This window comes from Podarcis cretensis, assembly GCF_951804945.1.
Source record: "Podarcis cretensis genome assembly, chromosome: 16".
NCBI lineage: Eukaryota > Metazoa > Chordata > Lepidosauria > Squamata > Lacertidae > Podarcis > Podarcis cretensis.
Genome location: NC_137186.1, coordinates 23132665 through 23156411, shown reverse-complemented (window position 1 = coordinate 23156411; position 23747 = coordinate 23132665). Strand labels below are relative to the sequence as shown.

The 23747-nt window shown below is 43.2% G+C and overlaps 1 protein-coding gene and 1 long non-coding RNA gene across 5 annotated transcripts in view; one reads left to right on the top strand and one right to left on the bottom strand.

Annotated features, from left to right (window-relative positions):
* TAOK3 (TAO kinase 3) overlaps positions 1 to 23747 on the top strand; it is a 125546-nt gene that overhangs the window by 39451 nt on the left and 62348 nt on the right. For 3 of the 4 annotated variants that reach the window (XM_079956572.1, XM_079956570.1, XM_079956571.1), the window contains exons 4-12: positions 4119 to 4190; positions 6723 to 6824; positions 8535 to 8580; positions 9688 to 9784; positions 11794 to 11907; positions 14748 to 14839; positions 18183 to 18276; positions 20838 to 20919; positions 22184 to 22351. In XM_079956572.1, coding sequence (XP_079812698.1) covers positions 4119 to 4190; positions 6723 to 6824; positions 8535 to 8580; positions 9688 to 9784; positions 11794 to 11907; positions 14748 to 14839; positions 18183 to 18276; positions 20838 to 20919; positions 22184 to 22351 — 867 coding nt within the window. Of the gene's footprint in view, positions 1 to 4118; positions 4191 to 6722; positions 6825 to 8534; positions 8581 to 9687; positions 9785 to 11793; positions 11908 to 14280; positions 14406 to 14747; positions 14840 to 18182; positions 18277 to 20837; positions 20920 to 22183; positions 22352 to 23747 lie in introns of those variants that run through there. The other variant, XM_079956573.1, reaches the window with a different exon arrangement.
* Positions 1 to 23747, bottom strand: part of LOC307205127 — a 144443-nt gene that overhangs the window by 105816 nt on the left and 14880 nt on the right. The window lies entirely within an intron of this gene.

Genomic DNA, 23747 nt, shown 5'->3' with positions numbered 1-23747 from the left:
CAGTGGCTATATAATACGCATCCTTGGCCATCATGCACGTGGGAACTCTGGCCTCTGCTTCTCTGTTGCAGAGTGATGGATCCCATTCACAAGGGAGAAATGGTGTATGGAGGTGTATGCTTAACCTTAAAAGTAGAGAAGGAAAAGCAGGGAGACTGTGGTGCATGGAAGAAGGGTTTAGCAGATAACACACCTCCCATTTCTCTCCTGTACAACTACTTCCCCTTGCTGATTCACCACAGGGAAGCATTTACTAAGGAGTTCCAGGACCCATGTTTGTTGCCAGGCTTACAGCTTGGCCCTTGAGCCACCGAGTTTACAAAATATTCCAGGTGGCCACCCAAAAAGCAGACAAGAGCAGCATCTCCATCTGACTGAAAGATATCTTGCCCAGAAGACCTTTGGCTTCTGATGATGATTCTTCCTGAAGGATGAACACAAATTTACACTGTGTGTGTGTACGTGTGTGTGCACGTGAGTTGGTGATCTCCTAATTGCAAATAAGAAGTGTGGGCTATCTGGTGAGTTCCTGGCAGAGATTAGATTTGGATTAGGGACCTGGATTAGGGACCTTACTGAACTCCTCATTTAAGTAATAAAAATAAATGCAAACATTTTTAAAACAGAAGTGGCTAACTTGTAGCCCCCTCAGGTGTTTTTGGACTATTATGCCATGGTACACCTGCATCAGCACAACTGGAGGCCTTTATCTGCCCTTTCTGGAACAAAACATGTCTCTCCCGTATTGGCCTCCGCAACCACAGCAGGCGCTGTAACTCCCAAGCGTTTGACCTCATCCCCAAAGATACACCCTTCCATTGTCTCCTGAGACAGATGGATGCCAACCGCTGCCCTCAGTTCCTCAGCCAGTATGATTAATTGATGGGAGTTATGGCCCTTCAAACACTTTTGGACTACAAGCTAGCTACCTCTGCTTTTAAAGAGAGCTTCACATCACAACACAGTCTGCTTTGGATGCTTCCAGATGCAAAAGATGGCTGCTTATGTGCTAGCTAATGAAGCTGACCCAGTTTTATAAATGAAGTAGATTGAACTTATTAGTTTCTCTGTGTTACGGCAGTGATGTAGCATTCCTTGAAAACGAGGCAGTTCCACTTAAAGCAGCCTGCCGCACAGCATTACTTACAGTCTGTCTGAGCCTGTTATTTAACTGCAAGATGTCTCAGGCTGTGGATTAGTCCTTCAAGGAAAGTAGAGAGAGCCCTGCTGCTTTAATCATTTAAAGCTCCACCAGACAACACCATGGAAGAGTGTTCTGTGGGGAGCAATTCTCCTCCTCCCAGCCAAGGAGATCACACCAAGCGGTCTATAGCCACACCTTTGTCAGCTTCTTCTGGAGCTAGGCACAGCTTATTTTAAGCAGCTGGTGTGGAAAAAAAAATCAGATGTTACTGGCATTGCAGAAAGTACTTTGGGAGGCTTTCAACTAAAGCTTCATTTTTTTATTAGCAGAATAATATAGAACCACTGACTCACTTGAACCAGTAAATAGCACTTTTGAAACATAAGCTGTTAACTTTCCAATGTTCTGTTTTATTTGAATTTCTACTTGAAGGCATAGGATGGGTGACAACTAAGAATTGCAGCAAGACCCTTTACATTTACATTTTCTTTAATTAAATCATCTTCCCTCCCCCTTTTAATAACACAACCCCCAACCTTTGGAGTGCTGAGAATATTGAACTGGGGACTCTGGCAGCAAGGCTCTCTATCTCCATTAAAGCTTGCCAGCAGGGAGAGCCACAGGCTCGCTGTCCAGTGTAACAGTGCAGCTGTGCAGAAGGAGGCAGTGCTGCCTTAGTGGCTCTTGGTTGGCGATGCAGGATGCCTTTTACCTGACCCTAAAAAGCCTGGGATTCTTACCTGGCTGTTCATTCTGAGCAACGTTTTATTGACGGAGACCAAGAATTACATAGAGTTAAGGGAGAGCTGTGAGCTTGCCTGCTTTGCTGATAACACCAAATTATTCAGGGTGGTAAAAACAAAAATGGGATTGTGAAGAACTCTGAAATAACCTCTCCAAAAGCAGGTAATAAAATTGCAAAGACAGTTCAGTGAAATGGTGAGGGAAGTGAGTAAAAAAAAAAAAAAAGAAGAAGTCCTTCCTTTATATATTCATTGATGGGATCTGAGCTGTCAGTGACTGACCAGTAGCGGGATCTTGGGGTCATGGCAGATAGCACAATGAAAAGGTTGATCCAGTGCGCCACAGCTTTGAAAAAGGTGAATTCCGTGCTAGAGATAATTAAGAAAGGGGTCAAATATAAAACTGTTGGAGTTGTAATATCTCTGTTCAGATCTGTGGTGTGACAGCACATGGGATGCTGTGGACAGTTGTAGATGCTGCAGAGTGGGCAAAGGTGCAGAAAAGGGCAACCAAAATGATCAGAGGTCTGGAACAACTCCCTTGTAAGGAAAAGCTACAACTGCTTTCTATTATTATTTTGGAATGTTAAAAAAAAAAGCAGTGTAGACAAAGTGGATAGCTTTTCTTTCTCGTAATAGGTAAACCTGGGGTCATCCAAAGATGCTGAATGTTAAATGATTTAAGACAAACAAAAGGAAGTACTTTGCATGGTCCATAGTTAAGCTGTGGAACCTGCTGTGGAATTCACAGTCACAAATATGTGAGGGCTGCCAACTTAGTTGGCTTTAAAGGGGGTTAGACAAATCCATGGTGGATGACGCCATCAGTAGCTGTGAGTTGTGATGGCACCATGCCTCTGGGTACCAGTTGCTGGGGGATAATAGCTGGAGAGGTTCTTGCCTTCTTTTATGCTTCCCACAGGCATCCAGCTAGCCATTGTGAGAAACAAGATTCTGCTTGGCATGCCAGTCTGTTTGCCCTGCTTCCTACTGCCAACTCTGATGCTGCCCAATAACTTAACCCCAGTTTCCAAGAACCTGGGCAGAGGTTTCTGCAGTGCTATGGAAGGGTGTTAGGGCTGGCACAGAGTTTGTTGAGTCTTCACAGGGAAGGGCATTTCACAACTGCTGGAAAAACTTTTGAGCATTGTCCTTGCCCTTCAGATGACATAACCAAGAAGAAGTGTGTATCTGAAGAAGTGTGCATGCACACGAAAGCTCATACCAATAACAAACTTAGTTGGTCTCCAAGGTGCTACTGGAAGGAATTTTTTTATTTTGCTTCAACTACGGTAGACCAACACAGCTACCTACCTGTAACTATAACCAAGAATGTTCATTTAGCTGATCTTAATTATTGGAACACAAGAGAGGATAGCGTGGTCTTTGTGGATTTGAGGGCAAACTGCTGACTCTTGAATGGCGTGGTGATTTTTAGTAAGCTTACTTACTTGGTGGAATGTCAAATGTTTGTGCAGGAAATGGTACTGACCATGCCAAAAGCAACGGGTGAGAGACATGTGCCACTTCCAGCCTGCTACTGCCCATCCTTGCACAGTGGCATAGAGGGGTATGGGTCTGCTGCCACTTGTGCTTCCCCACCCAACAAAGCAGCTTAGTGATAGAGTGTATGGCCCTTCTCAAGGTTTTAAGGCTACATGGGAGAGAACAGTAGGAGATTTCAAGGTTAATATTTCAGTACTGATTGAAAGATGCTGGGCTTTGGCAAGTGGTACTGCCATCTGCATTGATTCTGTGGAATGCCATTTGGGAGGCAGATAGTTTAGCAGACCTGTGCAGAATTTGGACTACTTCTGCAGTAGATCTTGTGTTGCTGACACCTAGCATGACGCCTAATGCAGTACAGTGGTACCTCTAGTTACGAACTTAATTTGTTCTGGAGGTCCGTTCTTAACCTGAAACTGTTCTTAACTAGAGGCGTGCTTTTGCTAATGGAGCCTCTTGCTGCCACTGCGCTGCCGGCGCATGATTTCCATTCTCATCCTGGGGCAAGGTTCTCAACTCGAGGTAACTCTTCCAGGTTAGTGTGGTTTGTAATCAGAAGCGTTTGTAACCTGAGGCATTTGTTACTTGAGGTACCACTGTACTAAAAATTATTTGTGAGGAAGAGACTCTCCTTGATCAGTTGGCTTCCTTGAGTTTAGGGGGGAAATGAGAAAACGTCTTACTTCTTCCTTTCTCCTCCTTTTACCCCCCCCCCCAATTTCCAGGCCACCAACGCCCGCACGAATGAGGTGGTGGCAATCAAGAAGATGTCCTACAGTGGGAAGCAAACAAATGAGGTAAGAAGGACAAAAACAACTCTGCAAATGCCTCTGTGTTACAACAGCGAAGCAGGCTGTTCTGTTGTGTGTTGCTGTGGGTTTTTTTTACCAATTCATTTTTCTTAATGCCATAATAGGCTTCGGAGTGGTTTACAAGTATGCTACCTACTTCTGCAGAGAGACACTTTGAAAATAAAATAAAACTGGACCAGCATTTACTTGTTAATAAAGTGAAGTGGGAATGTAGACCACGTAGGGAAACTGTAGCCTGCCAGGTGTTGTTTGACTGCAGGTCCCATCAGCCCCAACCAGCATGGCAAATGGTCAGAGATGATCAAAATTGTAGTCCAGCAGCTTCTGGAGGACCACAGATTCTGCATTCCTCAGTGTAAGCTACTTGCAACACTAGAATTTTAAAGTGTACTAAACAAGAGTGTGGGACGCAGGTGGCGCTGTGGGTTAAAGCCTCAGCGCCTAGGACTTGCCGATCGAAAGGTCGGCGGTTCGAATCCCTGCGGCGGGGTGCGCTCCCGCTGCTCGGTCCCAGCGCCTGCCAACCTAGCAGTTCGAAAGCACCTCCGGGTGCAAGTAGATAAATAGGGACCGCTTACCAGCGGGAAGGTAAACGGCGTTTCCGTGTGCGACTCTGGCTCGCCAGAGCAGCGATGTCACGCTGGCCACGTGACCCGGAAGTGTCTCCGGACAGCGCTGGCCCCTGGCCTCTTAAGTGAGATGGGCGCACAACCCCAGAGTCTGTCAAGACTGGCCCATACGGGCAGGGGTACCTTTACCTTTACCTTTAAACAAGAGTGTACTAAGCTAGAAATCTCTGGAGACCTTCATATGAAGGTTTGAAAGCCACTCCTTCCTTACTTTTCCACACCACCTAGCAATGCAACCCTTACTCTACTCAGCACTTGTATGATGTTCCCCATCACCTTCATTGTATTACTCTATTATCCTGCAATTCCTTTTGTAAGCTCAGAGTAGCCTTACTGGGTTCTCCCCACTTCCCCCAATTGTGGCTAGGTCGCTGAAACATGGTAACCAGCACTAGATCACCTGGTTTACTTCATAGCTGAAGGGGGATTTGAATCTGGGTCTCCCTGGTCATAGTTCAACACTTCACAGCACAATCTCTTTTACTCCTGGGCTCTCTTCCATCCCATCTCCTCAAGTTCCCTGACCTCTACCACCATGTAATTGCTCATCCACCTAGATCCTGCATGCAGGTTTCCTTCAGCCTTATGTGAGCTGCTGTACAGATCTCCAACATTCCCACCCATTGGAATTTCTGTCACCATTCTGTGGTACTTCTCCACCTTTTGAGTCATGTTTGGTTTAACTTGCTTTCATTTTGGTGCTTAATATTGCACATTGAGATGTGCTTTCAGGACCCTCCCTATTCCTATGACAGTAATTTGTTTTTTGACTGTTTTTAATACTGAATATTGGTGAAGGGTGGATAATAAATTTAATAACAACAATAATACTGTTCGGCAGTCCAGTACTTTAATTTTGTTTGTTTGTTCTTACATCTTATATCCTGCCCTTTCTCCCTTAAGCAGGTTGCGGCCATAAAACAACTCTAAACAAATCTAAAAAACTTAAAAATGCACAATAAAATACTGTATGTATAACAGCCAGCAATAATTATACATCTTTCGCACTATGTTTCAAAGGCCTGCTGACACCTGAATGATACCAGTATGGGGAACAACTTGATCCTTGTAAAAAGGGAGTCAAATAGGAATTTCTACTTTCTAGCTCCTCAAATTCAGTAGTCAAGTTGTGTCATGTATTAAAATGCTCCTAAGTGCCCATCCATTCTTGTGACCAACGCAGGCAATAAATGCAGTGTTTAGAACCACACAACTTGTATAACATTATTTAGATTTTTGCTAAACCGTTAAATATACAGCATTATGTATCTTTGCTTAATGTGCATATTTTGTTTTGACTGCAGTATTTGCATGACTTAATCTGATTGCCCTCTGGTAACTATTAGCCTTGCAAAGAGGCCATTTGGCCTGTATATCTTCAGCAGATGCTGACAAACTTTTGTTTCAGTTTACTTGTGTTGCTAACAAACAAATGAGGGGTGGGGAGCTGAGGTTCTTAGAAATCCAAGTTCTTCCCAGGTGTAGAACTCCATGTGAAATTTCCTCTGATTCCAGCTCACCTTGGAAATGTTCTTATTTTGCTATATGGCGAAATGATTATTTCATTATTTATTCAAACCCTTTGTACCTCTCTGTACAGCCAAAAAGGCTCCCAGGGTGGTTTGCAGATTAAGAAAATCAAGACAGTCCATGCCCTCAAGCTTACAAATTAAAAAGGAAAGGGAAAGGGGGATTGAAAGAGAGAGGAGGAAATAAGCAGTTTTGGGTACTTAGTCCTTTGTTACAAGTTCTTCCAGTGGATGGCTGGGATCAAACAGTTCAAGGAGAGCAGGAACCAACAGTTGCTCATTTGTCACCTTCTCTTTCCCCCTCTTCTCTCAAGTTTGATCTAAAGACTGAATTTCTTCTTCTTTTCTTTTAAAAACAGAAATGGCAGGATATTATCAAGGAAGTCAGATTTCTACGACAGCTGAAGCACCCCAACACCATAGAATACAAGGGTTGTTACTTGAAAGAAAACACTGCCTGGGTGAGTGAAAGCTTTGCTTGGATTTCACACCCTATGGGCTGTGAAGAAGCTGTTTTTCCCTGGATACAATGCTGAATTGTTTCAATCACCCTACACTACCACTTATTCTTTAAAGGCTGTAGGGCCCTGAGCCTAACATTGGTATACTGCATGGAAACTGAAAATGTTTACAGGCGTTGGGGGTCTGCAGCTGGGTTGCCTTGTCTTGACGCACTGTTTGTGCTGCTGCTTAAGGACAGACATGTGTTTCTAAGTACAATGGATGCTCATTAGAGAACTAGGACCAGCCTCATGGATGCTCCGAGGACCTCCAGAATGCTTAGGAAGGCTTGCCTGCCCTTAATGCTTTGTATCATCATAGCATATGCAAGCCATTGTTACACACCATCCCAATGTCTGAGCGGAGAGATACTCCCGTGGATCCAATGCTTAATCAGGGTTCAGTTTCCTTGAAAGAAAGGCAGCATAGTCTGTGATGTCTTTAGGATATATGGCTTTTATTTACACACATACGTACAACCTGAGCATGGGGGCGCGGGGCTCACAGCATTAACACCACCAAAAGATCTCACTTCTCCATTAGTCACAGCTTCTATGATTCTATGTCTCTTCCCCAGTTTCCACCCCACTCTAGCCTAGCCCCAGTTTGGCCTATTGTTCTCCATCACTTAACTATAGCTGTTACAACCTAGCTCAATCTTTTTGATGCTGATTGAGCTAGTTAAAGTAATTGTCTTACAAAGATACTTTGCTGACCAGTTCAGCAACCTATTCCACTAGATTCTAACCCTCACTAGATGCAGGATCCCAAAAACTGGAATGGACTTAGGGTATCATCCAGACTGATACTCCCCTCCTATATGTTTGCATATAGCAAAACAAAAAAACAAAAACAAAAAACCAACAACCAGCTGCTGTGAATTGCCTGTGGAGGGATTTCGTTCTCTGGGGGCCAGATTAAACGGCCCTCAAGTCACATGGGAAAGTTTCTCTGACCTGTCAGTACCACTTTAGGCTACAGGTGAGGTGGTGCACATTTGAATGTTCTATGTGAATGGAAATATTTCAGCACATAGAAATACAACGTGGGGGAGAAGGCAAAACTGAAGCTTTTTAACAGTGTGTGTATTGGGGGGAACACTCAAATATGGAGCATTCTCTGTGCAGCCTCATAGTACAATACTCATATGCTTTCTGCTAACTGTATAATCAATTCCTAATACTGGCCTTGCTCCCACTGTGTGTTGACCCCATAATCCCCCAGTAATGGTAAATAAATTGTCATGTTCTGTTGACTTCACCTGCTTGAAGCATGATAGTGTACATGGGATGGGGGGGTGAGAGTTGGCTACTGAAGCCATTGCATACCAAAATTAACATGTATATCTTGGAGCAGCTCTCAATCTTGCTAAAACTGGAACTCTCAGTTTTCTGGGTCACTGCAAACTCTTGGCGTAATACATTGCAAACTTAAAGTTGTTGTAAACCGTTTTAGCTGTCGTGGCTTTCGCCGAAACAATCCTGGGAATTGTAGCTTGAGGAAATTGTCGTGCTGAGACTTCATATGACAAACATCACCTTGCACAAAACATTTCCCAGGCTTCACAGTCCTCAGTGTAAATATACCCCTTACACTACGCTCTTATATTGCTTGGTGAATTATCATTCCTTCTCTATTTTAATGGCTGCATTTATTTCTGCTTCTTGCAGTTAGTAATGGAGTACTGCTTAGGATCTGCTTCAGATTTGTTGGAAGGTAAGCCTTGAAATATTCCTACCATGCTTCTTTGACAGCATAGCTTTGCTTTTAGTGGTGGCAGTTACCCTCCCTACAGAGCATTTCATAGGTGATTCACAGTTCAGTATAATTCTTTCCTGTTTAATATATGAGTGGTATCTATCACGTGTGATGCATCACATCTGACTGGCTGTTGCTTTTCAGTATTCCAATATTAGGATCACAATCCTGGGTCTGCATGCAGTTGGGTTAAAGTAAGCCAAGTATGTCAATCCACCACTTGTATTCTCATTTCCTTGGTTCTTGGTTAGGAATTTACTGTGGTGGAAGGCAAATACGAAATTGGAGAGAGGTGAGCCTGGGCACCAGCTACGGAGAGGAGGAAGGATTACAGGCCCTGTTCTCCCTCCTTCCTGTGGCCTTCTTCCAAATTCCATTGCCACATATCCTGCACATCCATAGGCATACTTTTGTCTCTTGGACTGGCAGCCAGGAAGCCAAATAGCGCCATTCAATAGGCCAGATTTAGCCCAGGAGCCACTAACTCTTATCCTAGGTATGTGTGCTTGCACATTTTAATTTCACAAGTAACTACAGTTGCAACAAAATCGTACGGAGAAAATCGCTCTGGTTTTCTGCCCTGATCTCTTTCTTTCTTGCAGTGGAGATAAATATGTAAAGGTGTACAAAATATGATGAGGGAAACATGTGAAGGGAGGGTGAAGCAAAGTGGATTTCATTTCTACACCTGGGTTGGTTTTGAGGAAAAAGCTTGATGGAAGAGATATGGCACAACGTTGGTGTTCTAGGAGGGAATTCCAGGCATAAGAAGCATCAGGGAGAATGGGTGGACTTGTTTCAGAAACAGTTTGGGCAACTGAGGCTGGTAGAATCAGAGGAGAGATGATTGTAAGCAGGAAGACAATGGCAGGGGGATATGAGAGGTCTGTTTTTCACTTGCTTCTGCTTTGATCACCATCTCAGGTATTTGTCCTCCTGCTTAAAAGAGGGTTTTTGTTTGTGTTGACCCTATTGATCTGCTAGCAGAATACAGTCCTTTCTACCCTAGCATTGCATAAAACTCATTTTTTTTGGTCCAATTTTTCTCTCCCACCCCCAATTCAGTTCACAAGAAGCCACTTCAGGAAGTGGAGATTGCTGCCATTACCGATGGTGCCTTGCAGGGGCTGGCCTACCTGCATTCTCATTTTAAGATACATAGGTAAAAGCATGCAATTCTTTTTTATTTTATTTTATTTTATGTATCACTGCTTTTCTTTGCCTTGATTCATCTGATTGGGGGAAGTGGTATTCAGACTGCTTCAAATGGGTTTGTTTGCCTCCTTCCCTAACAAAGGATTATACTCACCATCTGGGAGCAGGTATAGATACAGGTTTTGTCTTTGGATACCCAAGAGGTATCTGTAGCATGAAGCACCTTTCATAAGCTAAGGTTGGTGTGCCAGCGGTGACCCCTCCTGGCCAAAGAAAGGCAGCTGCTGTTGTTTGATCACGGGTAACATCCAGAGCAGACTACCACTTCGCTTTATACAGCTTTGAAAGCTACTCCAGTTGGTCCAAAATACGGCTGCTGCCTGGGGCCAGCTGAATTGGGAATGCATCTTGGCAATTCTTTAGTAACTTGGAATTCCTTAGTAACATTGGCCACTGATTCACCTCCAAGGTTTAAAGCCCTATACAGCTTGGGACATAGATATCTAAAGGGCCACTTGCTCCTACGCAAATCTGCTCGAAGTTAAAGTCATCTTCCAAGGCCCTTCCCTTGGTGGACCCACCTTCAGTTGTTAAGTATTTGGCACCAGGAAGAGGGCTGCCTAGTTTGTAGTGCTCTACTTATGAATGTTTTCCCTGGGACTGGGCTTCATATCATTCTTGCACATTGCAAAGTTCTGATTTACCAGGGCCCTTCACAATGTATTACATTATTTTTTATATTTTTTTTCCTGTCCTTCACCATAAGGTCCCAGTGCAGAATATGTGATTTCCAAAAAACTCCACACTCAGTTAAAACCATTATAATAATAAAGCACATAGAACTGCTTACAATGGAGCAGAACAACATAAATTCAGTAAAATAGTGCTTTAGATGTGTTTTTTTGCTAGCGATGTATTTTCATTTTTTCTTGTTCTCATTTGTTCATTGTAAACTTTCTGAGAGTTGTGAAACTGAAGGGCAGGGTATAATTTCTTTTTTTAAAAAAGGGGCTTACAATATTGTGGGATATAATAATAATAATAATAATAATAATAATAATAATAATAATAATAATAATATAGTTAGCAGACTACAAAGTTATTATGCAAAAGGAAATGTGACTCACAGATTTATTTATTTTTGCCGGATATATAGAGACATATAATATGTAATGTAGGTAAAGAAAACCTGACCCAACAAGGTGATTTGTTCCAGAATTTATAGAATCAAAACAAAAAAGTGATTTTAATAATCATATTGAGGATTGTGTCCACTAAATCAGAGGTAGCCAACATGGTACCCTTCAAATGTTGTTAGACTCCAACTTCCTATCATTCCCATCAAGAGTGACCAAAGATCAGAGCCTATGGGAGTCAGCAACATCTGAAGGGCAACACATTGGTACTACTTGTAGCCTGATTTCATTGTGAGCTGATGGCATCTTGCTAACTGATGTTTGCAGGGGCCTTGCACTATACATGTAATACATAAATTGTCAATATGAACAGAATTGAACCCATAGATTAGTAGAGATGCCCCATCCAACAGTGCCCAATTTTGATTTCCTCTTTCCTCTTTAAATTTCCAGCAGTACTATATTAGATTTCCTGAGCCTTGCTCTAGTTTCCCACCATCTTGTACAAAGGCTAATGTTCTGTCACCTATCAAACTAATCTCAGCCTAAACTCTTCCATGCTAGAGGATGTAATCCATCTGTTCTCATAAAACCAAAGAGTTTTCCTCTCATGCAGCTCACTCTGTTTGCCTGTGTGCAGACAGCCTACAATGAACTGCTTAAGAAGAAAACTTGGCTGCAGCTCTGCCAGTTATTTGGGGTTGTCTGTTGCCTGTATCTCACCTTGACACCAAAGCTTCGATAAAGGAAGAGTATCCTTGGTTTGGGGGCTGAATGAGAAGCACTGAAAACAGACCTCTGAGCTGCAGGGTGTTTATTTCGTATTAAACAGTAACTCCCTTTGAAACAATGATTGTGGTTTCCTTCTTCTATTCAAAAGGGATATTAAAGCAGGAAACATTCTCCTAACTGAGCCAGGTCAGGTGAAGCTAGCTGATTTTGGGTCCGCATCCATAGCCTCTCCTGCCAATTCCTTTGTGGGGACACCTTACTGGTAAGTGAAACTGGACTGCAACTTTCTGTTTAGTCTTTCGTGGGATGCTTTATATGTGTGTGAGACTGTGTGTTCAAACACACACACACACACACACACACACACACACACACACAGAGACTGATCCAGTTTGTAACTACAATCCTGATCTTTTAGATAAACATTCCCCCCAAAAAAACCTCTACCATACAATGTGCTACTCAATTTTGAGTTGCTAGGGCAATGCATTTTCAGGGAGAAGCACAGCAACTGTTTCAAACAATGAGCACAGGGGGAATAACACTCATGCAGTTGTCATGGGCTCTTACAGGTGTTACAAGACTACAGGTGTCTGCAAGACTATTGAAGCCACTTCCCCCACAATAGCGAAATCAGTACCTTTATGCTCTCCCTTGACTCATACATGGGGAAATGTCCCAGAAATTTCTCCAGCACAAACTTCATTGCCTACAATGCTGCTGGTTCACATCTACCAGCTTTGACCTTCCAATGGATGGTGCCTTCCTCTTGCCCTTTGCCTGTACCCACTCTTCTGCTCTTAACAGCAGCTAAATCTACAACCTGGAACCACAGCCTTTCTTTGTAGGGTTTCCTCTGTGTGGGAAAGGCTCTGCTGCTCCAGGCTCCATCTGCCCATGAGGCAGCTTCTGTGAGTTGAGAGCAAGGCCTTTTGGCTGTAGCACCAGAGTGATGGGACTCAATCCTGCCAGAGCAAAATCAGACACTGGGGACCTGCCAGGTGTTGGATAATGTGAGCAACAGTCCAACAACATCTGGAGGGCCATGGTGTCCCCTATCTCTGTTTTGGATGGTAGCCTTTTCTGGCCTGAATCTTCTGAAATAGACTATCTCTGCATTTTGAATGTTCTAAATTTGCAGGATATCAAAACTGTTTTGCATGCCTAGAAGAGGAAATAAGGGGTTTAAAGTGTAATAAATATTAGTATGTTCTAAATGCTCCATATGCTGCCAGGTAGACCAGTATCTTCATCTCCAAAGTGTAGATGTTAAGAGTGGCTTGCCTAAAGCCCTAGTGACTTCATGGTAGAGGCCAAGTTTACACAGGGGAATTCCTGATTTTGCAGCTCAGTTCTTATCCTCTACTCTGCCCTCACCCAGTTTATGTATCACTTGAAACCACAGCTAAGCTTAACTATGCTATAAAGGTGAAATCCCAGTATGCTGGTGCACAGGGAGAAAACCATGTCCACTTTGCTCCTTCTCTGCTCCTGTGCTACCAGTAATTAAGCTGTGTTTTGGCTTTGTGTTATGCCTGAATCCAGACTCATGGTTTGGAGAGATACAAGCAATCCATGAGCTGTGAGCAAAGTTTCTTATTGGTTTACAGATCCTGGTTTGTTTGGGGAGAGACGAACCATGAGCCCAGGCACAGATGTAACACTAAGCCAAACCATAGCTTACCTCCTATAGCATAGGAACAAGGGTGGAACAAAAGCAGCTGCAATTTTCTCCTCGTGCACCTGCATGCCACACGTTCGTCTTTTAAGTCATAGTTAAGCCCAACAGTGGTTTCAGGTGACATGCAAATGAGGCAACTCTCAGTTACATGAGCACCTCCACTTGGCTGGGGACTGTTAGAGTTGGGTTTTCCTTGCCCCTTGGAATGTTTCCAGGTCAGTGCCAGATTTACGTATAAGCTAAACAAGCTAAAGCTTAGGGCCCTACTCTCTTGGGGGCCCCAAAAAAATTTAAAGGAGAAAAAAACTGGATGTGGATTTTAAGTTAGAGCTTAATAATTATTCCACTATTAATATACATCTTCTTAATTATATTTCACTATTAATATACTTTTTCTTAATTGTATTTCAATACAACAATCACTTTGATAAAATAAGTATTTTGTTATGTGCAAAAGGCTTTAGATACCTATTAGGTCCATAAATTACCATATAGCATATATTCAACACAAAAAACAGCGACATTTTGTTGTTGACAAAGGACAGCTGGACATATAAAGGGCCCCATTACCTTCAGTAGCTTAGAGCTTCATCAGACCTAAATCCGGCCCTGGTCCAGGTGACTTTCTGCTCTCCATCTCTTGCTTTGTTAATTGTCTGCAAAACTAGAATCTAACCAAGGACACCTCTTGCATAGATAAATATTAAGCAACTCCATGAAGCTGTGTTTGGGTTGCGGGGCACATAGACTGCAGGAGCTCTATGTGTGCATTCTATGTGTATGTATGTGTATGTATGTATGTATGTATGTATGTATGTATTCCCTCTCCAAAGCCAGCAGTGTAGTTGTGTCCCTAGTGTGGATTTCCCTGCTGTCTTGCCTTGTTACCCCCCTTTATTATCTTAGACCCCGCCTTTCCCCACTGTGCTCCAGATCCCCTTGTTTCTTTCATAGCTGCACTCCCAGGCTGAGCATCTCCAGGAAAACACTGTTGGTGTATCAATGGGAAAACTCACCGTCTCTGGTGAGACTGAAATTGATGCCTTAGGACCCTTTCAGCCCCTGCTGGCTGACTCCAGGTACAATGCCACTGAGGTTGGTGTGGGTCGCCCATCTGCCAGCATGTTGCAGACTCATTAGGTTGTCCTTTTTCTTTCTCTTTTGTTTTGCTCTTCTCATACTCCCTTACCATCACCTCTGGAGGAAGTTGGTGTTTTTTTTCCTAAGCAGGCTAGTGTTATTTCCCCCCCAGCATGGCTTAGTTTTTCTCCATGCTGATTATTTTAAGTTCCGGGGCTGCTGTGCTGGTGATGATAACTTGGAGGGTGTGGGGGGAAATTGTACCCCACCCCTTGTGGTGTGTTTTTTTTTTTTTGCTTTTGTGTTGCGTAATCTGCACTCTTTGTATCCCTGCATGGTAGGATGGCCCCTGAAGTAATCCTAGCTATGGATGAAGGACAGTATGATGGAAAGGTAGATGTTTGGTCTCTTGGAATCACATGCATAGAGTTAGGTGAGTAACATGGCCGCATATATCTTCAACCTCTCTGATACCTTGTAAAGATTCTCAGCACCAAATGAAACAGGCAGTCTATTTCTTCCACACTTCGATTCAGTAGGGTTTCCAGGAGTCAGATTCAGCCCATGGGCTCTCAAGTGGCTATCTATGATTATACTGTGGCATTTCTGGTGTTCCTGGGGGTGTGGAGACTAAGACGGGGAAATAAAGCTAGTCATTTTGTACCCAGAGTAAACAAAGTGAGTTCTGAACCATGGAAATTATGATTGGGGGCAAAATGGCTTCTGCATTCACACTGTGGGCACATGTACTTTGATGCCAGTTGTAGAACTTAGCATCTTGAGTAACTCTGCTTACTTTCTGTGCAATCAATATCCAGCCCATGGTAAATTCTTAGAAGTTGGAGAAGGGTCTTAAAAGGACTTGTAGCAGTTATCATTGGAGGCTGGAGCTTTGGGGAAGCTGCAGAGCCGCTTGCCTCCTCCCCATGCTTTGTAAATTATACCAAATATGCTAATTTACCTCCTTTGTACAGTTTAGGTTTGCTTGTTGCGTTGTGATTGTCCAGCTGCAAAATTTGTGGGTTGCTTAGTTAGCTAATTACTGCAAAGCTCTCTCAATCCTGACTATGATCAGGAAAAAAACAAATATAAGCAGGATATAAACAGGGTTTTCACCAAACTTTTAGGGTCATCAGCCCAGTCCTATGGAATGCTCTTCCAATAGGGATTCATCAGGCGCCATGCATTTTAACCTTTAAAGGTTTGCTGAAAACATCTCTATGCTGCCAGGCTTAATCAAACAATTGAGATAAAACATTTTCTGTAATTGTATGACTTCAGATCTTTACATGGTTTTTATTGCATAGATATTTGTTGCAAACACTTTGATTTTTTAAATGGAATTGCTGTATACAAGATTTTTTTATATAAACTAGTTGTGCGCTCAGGACCATGTATGTGCTGCCATTGGTGTGGGCACACAGCATACTTTGTTCACCGTTAATTTGATGGAAACAACTCAGGGTGGCTGGGGCAACCCAGTCAGATAGATGGCATCATTATCATTATCATTATCATTATATTTTATTTATTATTTATCATTTATTATTATTTATTACAGTCAGTAGACCAGAAATAAAATAAAAACATTCAGTACACCAGAATCTCAAAGCAAAACACACAACTTACTCTCTGTAGAACTTCAATTTTTAAACAACCCCACCGACCCACCCGCAGCAAAATATATACCTTATGGCTTAAGAGGGGCTTATTTGTTTTATCAGTTAAAACAAAAATATACCTTACCTTTCAACTTGGAAAAATTCCACAGTGAGGTTCCAAAAATGAAAGCAAACAAAAAACACAGTCCAGTAAAGCAAAGCAAAATTTCACAACCTACAACAATGTAATGACAATCAGGAGGAGTATTACAACAGACCAAAATAAAACTGAAGTATCGCAAGTGCCTAGGAAAGTAAAAAAAAATAAAATGTATTGATACCTGAAAACATTCCTTTTGGAATTACTGTGTTATTTGCAGGGCTTCTTTTGAGAACTGACCAGAAACCTCAGTTGGTGCAGAATATGGCTATGAGACTGCTAAATTGGATAGGCCCCTCTGAACCTATGATGCCAGCATTTTATCAGCTTCACTGACTCTCCCAGTCTATTTCTGGGAGTCCAATTCAAATAGATAGATAGATAGATAGATAGATAGATAGCACCAAGTGCTTCTTTATTTTCCCATATCTTTCAAGTATTTTCGTTTCTATGGCCCTTAAACCTCAGAGCTCAACACAGGATTTTCTTCTTCACTTCTTTATTTTTGTCCTTGATTTTTTTTTTTACCTGAGGTTGTTTTAGCATTGCATCTCATTTTATTCTATGAAGTGTTCATTTTTATTGTGGTCCTTAATTTGTTCATACTCTGCTGCACTTTTATTGTAGGGAGGCCCCTGTGTCTGTCTATAAAAAATAGAAGAAGAAACAAGAATTGGGCAGAAGGAATTCTACAGGCCCACGTGGTGCTGCTGTAAAAAAGGCCCTGTCCCAGGTTGCTGCCTTTTTGGCTTTGAAAGACAGGCACACCTGGAGTAGGACCTCAAAGGGTTGTGTGGGCAATACTTAGTGAAATCTCAGCAGCAAAGGTGGTAGCACATGAGTGGTACTATCAGTAGACAGGAGTCCCTGCATGGTTTATATCTATGACTGATGGAAGCCCAATAAATAAATTATATACCGTACTTTTCCGTTTATAAGACTAGGTTTTTTTATTCTAAAATTATGTTCAAAAACTTGCCTCGTCTTACACATGGATAGTGAACGGGGTGGACGGGTGATTGGCTGCAGCTATAAGCAGGAGCTGCTAGAAGGGATGCGTTGGATTGGCTGCTGCTTCTCTAATTGGGTTGGTGATAGGCTTCTGCAGCAAACACTGCTGTTGATTGGCTGTCGCTGCCGTGATTGGCGGCGGCTGTTTTGGGACACTTGCGATTGCCAGCGGACAGCTTTTCTCAGCTGGGTAAGAATTTTTAATGCTGGGGAAGGGTCTGTTTGCCATTGGCTGTCGCTGTGGCAAGTGGGCGATTGTCAGCTGCTGGTGATTATCAGCGTTGATGCTGCGTGTGAGTGATTTTTGGCAAACCCTTCCCCCAAGCTGTAAAACTCTGGCAATCCTCCACAAAAAAGTTCAACAACTCTGAGCCATCTCCCTTGCCCCCCATTTTCTTAAATTTGAGTGCCCCCAAAAGGGTGTCTTATAGATGGAAAAGCACAGAGAATTAAGGAATTGTATGCATATAGCATCTATACAGATCACAGAATTAAACTTCACTTGATATATTTTTAAAAGGATTACCTTGGTACAATTTCTTTTTGTTCATATTCCTTACCTGCACTTACTTATGTCTATCCCTAGCTTCTGCACATAAGCTAAGGATAGAGACTAAAAAAAACCCCTGCTATCCCCATTACTGAAGAGTCTGGGCAATATATCGAACGGCCAACTTTTCATCCACTTGGTTGCAGAAGGCCCCTAATAGAAGCCTTCCCACTCCACACTTTTTAAAATATATATATAGTTTTTCCAATATATAACAATTTCAAAAAATATATACAAAATCAAAATCCCAACTCTCCCTGCTCTACTCTCCAGAACAGATCAATCTAGTTAATTTGCCAAAGTCCAATCTGATTTTGGTAGTTGCCATTTTTTCAGGGTTATCTGTGAAGTCTTTTATGAAGGGATGCCATATTTCAACAAATTTGTATTCCTGGGTGCCAGTGGACTTGTATACTCAATTTTTTCTCACTACTTCCTTTCCCTCTCCTTGCAGCGGAACGGAAACCACCCCTCTTCAATATGAATGCTATGAGTGCCTTATATCACATAGCCCAGAACGACTCCCCAACCCTACAGTCAAATGAATGGTAAGAGATGCTGTCTGCAGTCTACTCCTTATTTATTTATTTATTTGTTTGTTTGTTTGTTTGTTTGTTTGTTTAGAACACATGTGCCCTACTCCTTAACCAAAAAAAGACTCCCAGAGTGACTTAACAATTAAAACAAGGCAGTCCCTGCCCCTGCAAGGTTTACAATCTGGAAAAGCATGACACACAAGGAAAAAAGGACAGGGAGGAAGAACGGGATGGGGAGAGATCAGACTCAGGCACTGTTACTTAAATGGTTGTTCTTATAATGACCAGCTTGCAGGGCCAGGAAGTGCCCGGTGGAGCCGGGCTTTCAGCAAATCTGATGGCATTAGCCCTACTTCCCAACTTGCCTGCTGAGGCAGTTTGATGGAATGGCTTGTTCCCAAGTGAAACTTGAGGGAGGGGAGGCCTGATGGAGGTGGCCTGTCATAGCAGAGCTGAGGGAGTGAACTCTGCTCCCCATCTTCCCCATTGGTGGAATGGCTGCCCCCCAGCCTCCACTTCTTCTGGTTTGAAAGATGAGATCCTGTTCCTGCCTGGTATGTGACAATGAATGCGAGCCAGTGGATAAAGTGTTGATGAGAATGCGGAGGAAACACCGCTTGGTGTCTTCACATTTTATGTGCCAGTCATGCTTGCCTCAAATTGATGTTTCCTGCAGCAAATGCGTGGATCATGAATGACAGAATCGTATATTAAAATTCCAGTGTATGTGTGCACATGGGACGCGGGTGGTGCTGTGGGTTAAACTACAGAGCCTAGGGCTTGCCGATCAGAAGGTCAGCGGTTCGAATCCCCGCGACGGGGTGAGCTCCCATTGCTCGGTCCCTGCTCCTGCCAACCTAGCAGTTCAAAAGCACATCAAAGTGCAAGTAGATAAATAGGTACTGCTCCAGCAGGAAGGTAAATGGTGTTTCTGTGCGCTGCTCTGGTTTGCCAGAAGCGGCATAGTCATGCTGGCCACATGACCCGGAAGCTGTACGCCGGCTCCCTCGGCCAATAAAGCGAGATGAGCGCCGCAACCCCAGAGTCGGCCACGACTGGACCTAATGGTCAGGGGTCCCTTTACCTTTACCTTTATGTGTGCACAGGCTGATGAGCCCCCAGAAAACTATATTCTGTCCAGTGGAGGCTGGTCCCTTAGGGTGAATGGATCACTGCCTGTCATTTGCTACACAATTCTTTTAACTGGAGACATCATAGATGGAACCAGGACCTTCTGTGGGGATGGCATGTGCTGTACCACTCAGCTGTGCTGCATCCCTGTAGGCCACACCTATTGTTCATTTTACATGTTGACTGTAAGAAATAGTGCACCTGCGGCAAATTCAAATTGCCACTTCATTCAATTGAAGGAGAAAATGCAAATATGTTAATCCACAATATATATGCTAACCCGTAGCCCAGAGGCCTGTTTCATCCCCCTCAAGCCAGCAGCAAAAAGATCAAGGAAATTAAGGAAGACCCAGTGCAGAGGTGGACAGAGCCCTGATAGGGATATACTCCTTGGTCACCAGAGTGATGGATCAGCTGTGGGGTGGGAGCTGTGTGTGTTTGTGGTCACACCCACCTCTGGCCTTGGGCTGCAAAAAGTTTAGCCACCCCAGTTAAACTTAAAAAAAAATAACAACCCACACACATTACAACAAAGAGTAAAAGACATATAACCATATATTATAATTTGCTCCAGAACGTTGCAAATGTTGTCCATTTTCCAGGAAATGTACTTGCCTCTTGTCTATGATGTGTCTTTGTGTAATTGTTAGTTACAATGAAATGTCTTGTGCTCAAAGTTCTGCCTTTCCATTCTGAAACCGAACGAGTGTTTCCAAATAACTTGCCATGCAATTGCTGCACATAGTGTGAAGTGTCTCTCTGGGAATATTTGGACCTCCATCTTAATACTAATAAAAATTTGTACAGTAAGCTGAATGCATCTGAGATGAATACCATGCTGTGGGTCAGACTGGCGTGTTTTGTCAGTTACTGCCTTTATCCGACAGCTTTTAAAGATGTGTGTGCTATCAATATTGTGACCTCACCTTGTGCTTGGGAGAGGTCAGGTAGCAGGGTCTTAATACAAGAGCTTCTGCTTGGGGCTGATGCTTCAGTAGCACCATGTGCTCAGCAAGCTTCCCCACTGTAGCTATTCTGTGCAGCAGCTATAACACTGGAAAGCCACTCAGGCCTCCGAAAACTGCACCGGAGACTGTGCGCTTTTAAATTGGCATTTAGAAGGAAACTTTTTCCTGCACTATTCAAGACTTCAGAATACAGTTCATTTTTTCTTTCAAAAGCCCCATGAGAGAGATTAGATTAGGCTGACGGTTGTTTGCCTGCAACTGCCCACTAAAACCTCCTGGCTGCCCAGTGATTTAAACCTGGTGTTCTTTGCACCTGAAATCCAGTATTCCTTTTATCTGTCGCACCACACTTGACTGTACTGAGTATAACTTGTGATGGCGGGGTGACAGGCTTGATGGCTTTCTTTGTCTTGCTTTCCCCTTACCTCTCCAAATCTAAATTTATTCTCGTGTCTTCTCTGTTCCTATACTCAGGACGAACTCTTTTAGGGGATTTGTTGATTACTGCTTGCAGAAAATACCTCAGGAAAGACCATCGTCGGCAGAACTATTGCGGGTAACTTTTCGGATTTCTCTTAGGCTACATGTGAACTTTCTGTAGTGTGAAGGGGAAAATTAAGGACAGTTTCCGTGTGGCTTGATTTGGGTCTGATAGGTGCTGTGCAGGGAAACGCCCAACTTGCATATTCGGGATTCCTTTGGTGTAGCCTTCCTCGGCCTGATGCCTGCCACTTGTTTTGGACTACGACTCCCGTCCTCCTGACCATTATTAGCTGGGCTGATTGGAAATGTGCTCCAAAACATATGGAGGGCACCAGGTTGGGGGGGAAAGTTGTTTTAGAGGGCATTCACCTTCTCATTTAACCCTCAGATGAGCCCCCAGAAACACAAATAAATAAATAAATAAATAAATAAATAAATAAATAAATAAATAAATAAATAAATAAAGGCAGCTTTGCTGCAGGTATAAACCCACCATAAAACATACTCGCTAATGCAATAGTTGGATCTTTTCCCTCAAGCCAAAAGGATGCTGCAACTACGAATAAACAGGTTGAAGTTGTTTAAGGTTGGAGATGAGTTTAGAGTGAGAGAAGGCAAGTATGTTTCATGGTGCTAGAGATGAGTTGCAGGTGAGGGTAGATTGGAGGACTGAGGGGGTGACTTAGGGGATCCAGCATATCCACTTTACTGCTCAGTAGCAAAGTGCATCCCCAGTCAGCACTGCATGGTTGTGGATCCACTCTGCATAACTGAGATCCCTGGTTGTCATTTAACCTAATGTGCCAGTGGTGCTGTAAAGGACTGTCGTGAAGGGTGGTCTATTGGAGCTGATTGGTCTCCAATTAGTATGTCTTAATGATACTCACTGTAAGTGGGCTGGGAAAGGTCATAGTGGCAATTGAGAAATTCTGGGAATTATTTGTGCCTCCTTGGGGAGCTCTGCCTTCCTTTTTATTGTATTTTACAGCCACTTCCTTTTTGAAAACACGGGGGGGGGGGACACTATTATTTATTGCTGGAATTCAGGTGTGCAGGAAAGTTCACCATAATGCCTTCTACCCTTAAAACGCTTTAAAAAAAATATATGGGGTATCACTTTTTTTTTTAAAAGGAACTTTATTTTTCAACCACAGTTAGTCACTCCAATTTAATGTTCTTAACTGAAATATAAAAGGGTGACCTTCGCGATGTGCACAATTTTTATTTTTATTTAATTTATTTAAATTTATTTTTTATTTTGCTGAGAACACGTGTGTCGTTTTTGTGGGGTTTTACCTTTTCTGACCTAGAGTGCTTCTGTCTCCTTCTAAAACTAGCATGAGTTTGTTCGCTGTGAGCGACCGCCCCGGGTTCTAATAGACTTGATTCAAAGAACGAAGGACGCTGTGCGAGAACTGGATAACCTTCAGTACCGGAAAATGAAGAAAATCCTTTTCCAAGAGGCCCACAATGGCCCTCTGAATGAGTCTCAGGAAGAGGAGGAGGTATCAAGTTTATCTATACCGGTGATTGGTAATAATGACCCCTGTACCACACAGGGCCCTCCCCAACCCCCTTTTCACAGGCATGACTTGCTGAATTTTGTTGTGAACAGGAATCAATTGTATCTTATTTCTGGGCCATGATATTTTCCTCTTGGTTTCTGAAATTAAGTGTCTGAAGAGGGTGGAGTGTTCCACCAGGTCTATGGAAAAAGAATAATTTGAAGCCTCACCCATTAGTCTGAGGAAATAGCAGACCCCCCCCCAAACCACCTTTATTCTCAACAGAGGATTGCCCACCTTTCTATTCTGCTGTAGAGTACATGAGGCATAGTGTCAACTCCGTCTGAATGTGTTAACTTTATTGAGAAAACTAAGCAAGAGCAAGGCAGGCTAAAGTGTATATCAAAGGATGGGTCCAACAGACTGGGGGCCTGATAAGTAGAAGAGACTGGAAGTTGGTTAAGTGGGAAATATCCAAAGAAGATATATCATGGTCTCTGCTAAACTTTCAGACGCTGTAATGTTTCTCAACACCAGTTGTTGGATGTTGCAGGAGGGGAGAGTCCTGTTGTGCTTGAGGGCTTCCCATAGGGAATTCTGGTTTGCGACTGTGAGAGCAGGATGCTGCACCAGATGGACACTGGCCCGATCTAGTGGTCTCTTATGTCCTTAAACTGGTCAGGCCATGCACAAAAGTATGGTGAGAGCTCCTCAGCTCCATCTGGTTTTTGAGTCACCACAGGCTCATTGTCCTGATCTTACTGGACTCACTGTATTTTGAGGCAATGGCCCCTGCTTGCCTACCATAGGACCAGAATGTGGGGGACCTTAGGTCTGGTGGCTGAATGCAGCCCTTGTCTTATTGGCCCTTGGAACTATTTCCTGGACCCACCCCCCTCACCATCTCTTTGCTGCATCTTTGTCTGACTAGAATGTGTCCTTGAACGATCATGATACTTCTTTTGCACCTGGATGGAGAAAGGTATATGTAAAAAGCTTCCGGTTTTTGTGTGGCTAAGATGTAGCCTGCTGTCAAGAGTCACATCTGTTGCTCTGCTCACTTTTTTGCTCTGGCATGCAGTGCCTGGAAGGTTGCCCATGAGCCAGTGCAACCCTCAGGATAAAACAGGTGTCCTGCCCTTGGCTGTAGAACAAAAACGGGCAACTTTTAGCCTATGGACTGCTTCTGCTCCCTTCTCATGGAGGAACGGGAGACTCTGAAGCAGTCTGCCCATTTTACAGTGCTAAGAGTTTCTCCAGGCTGGGAGAGAAGTGGCTGTCAAATTCTTTAGACTGTGGGGGGATAGGTTTTTCTGAGGCTGAGCCCACTTGGGAGAGGAGGTGATGTCATAACCTTGGGCCTCCTGACTCCCCAGCTGACAAAACAGGCCATTGC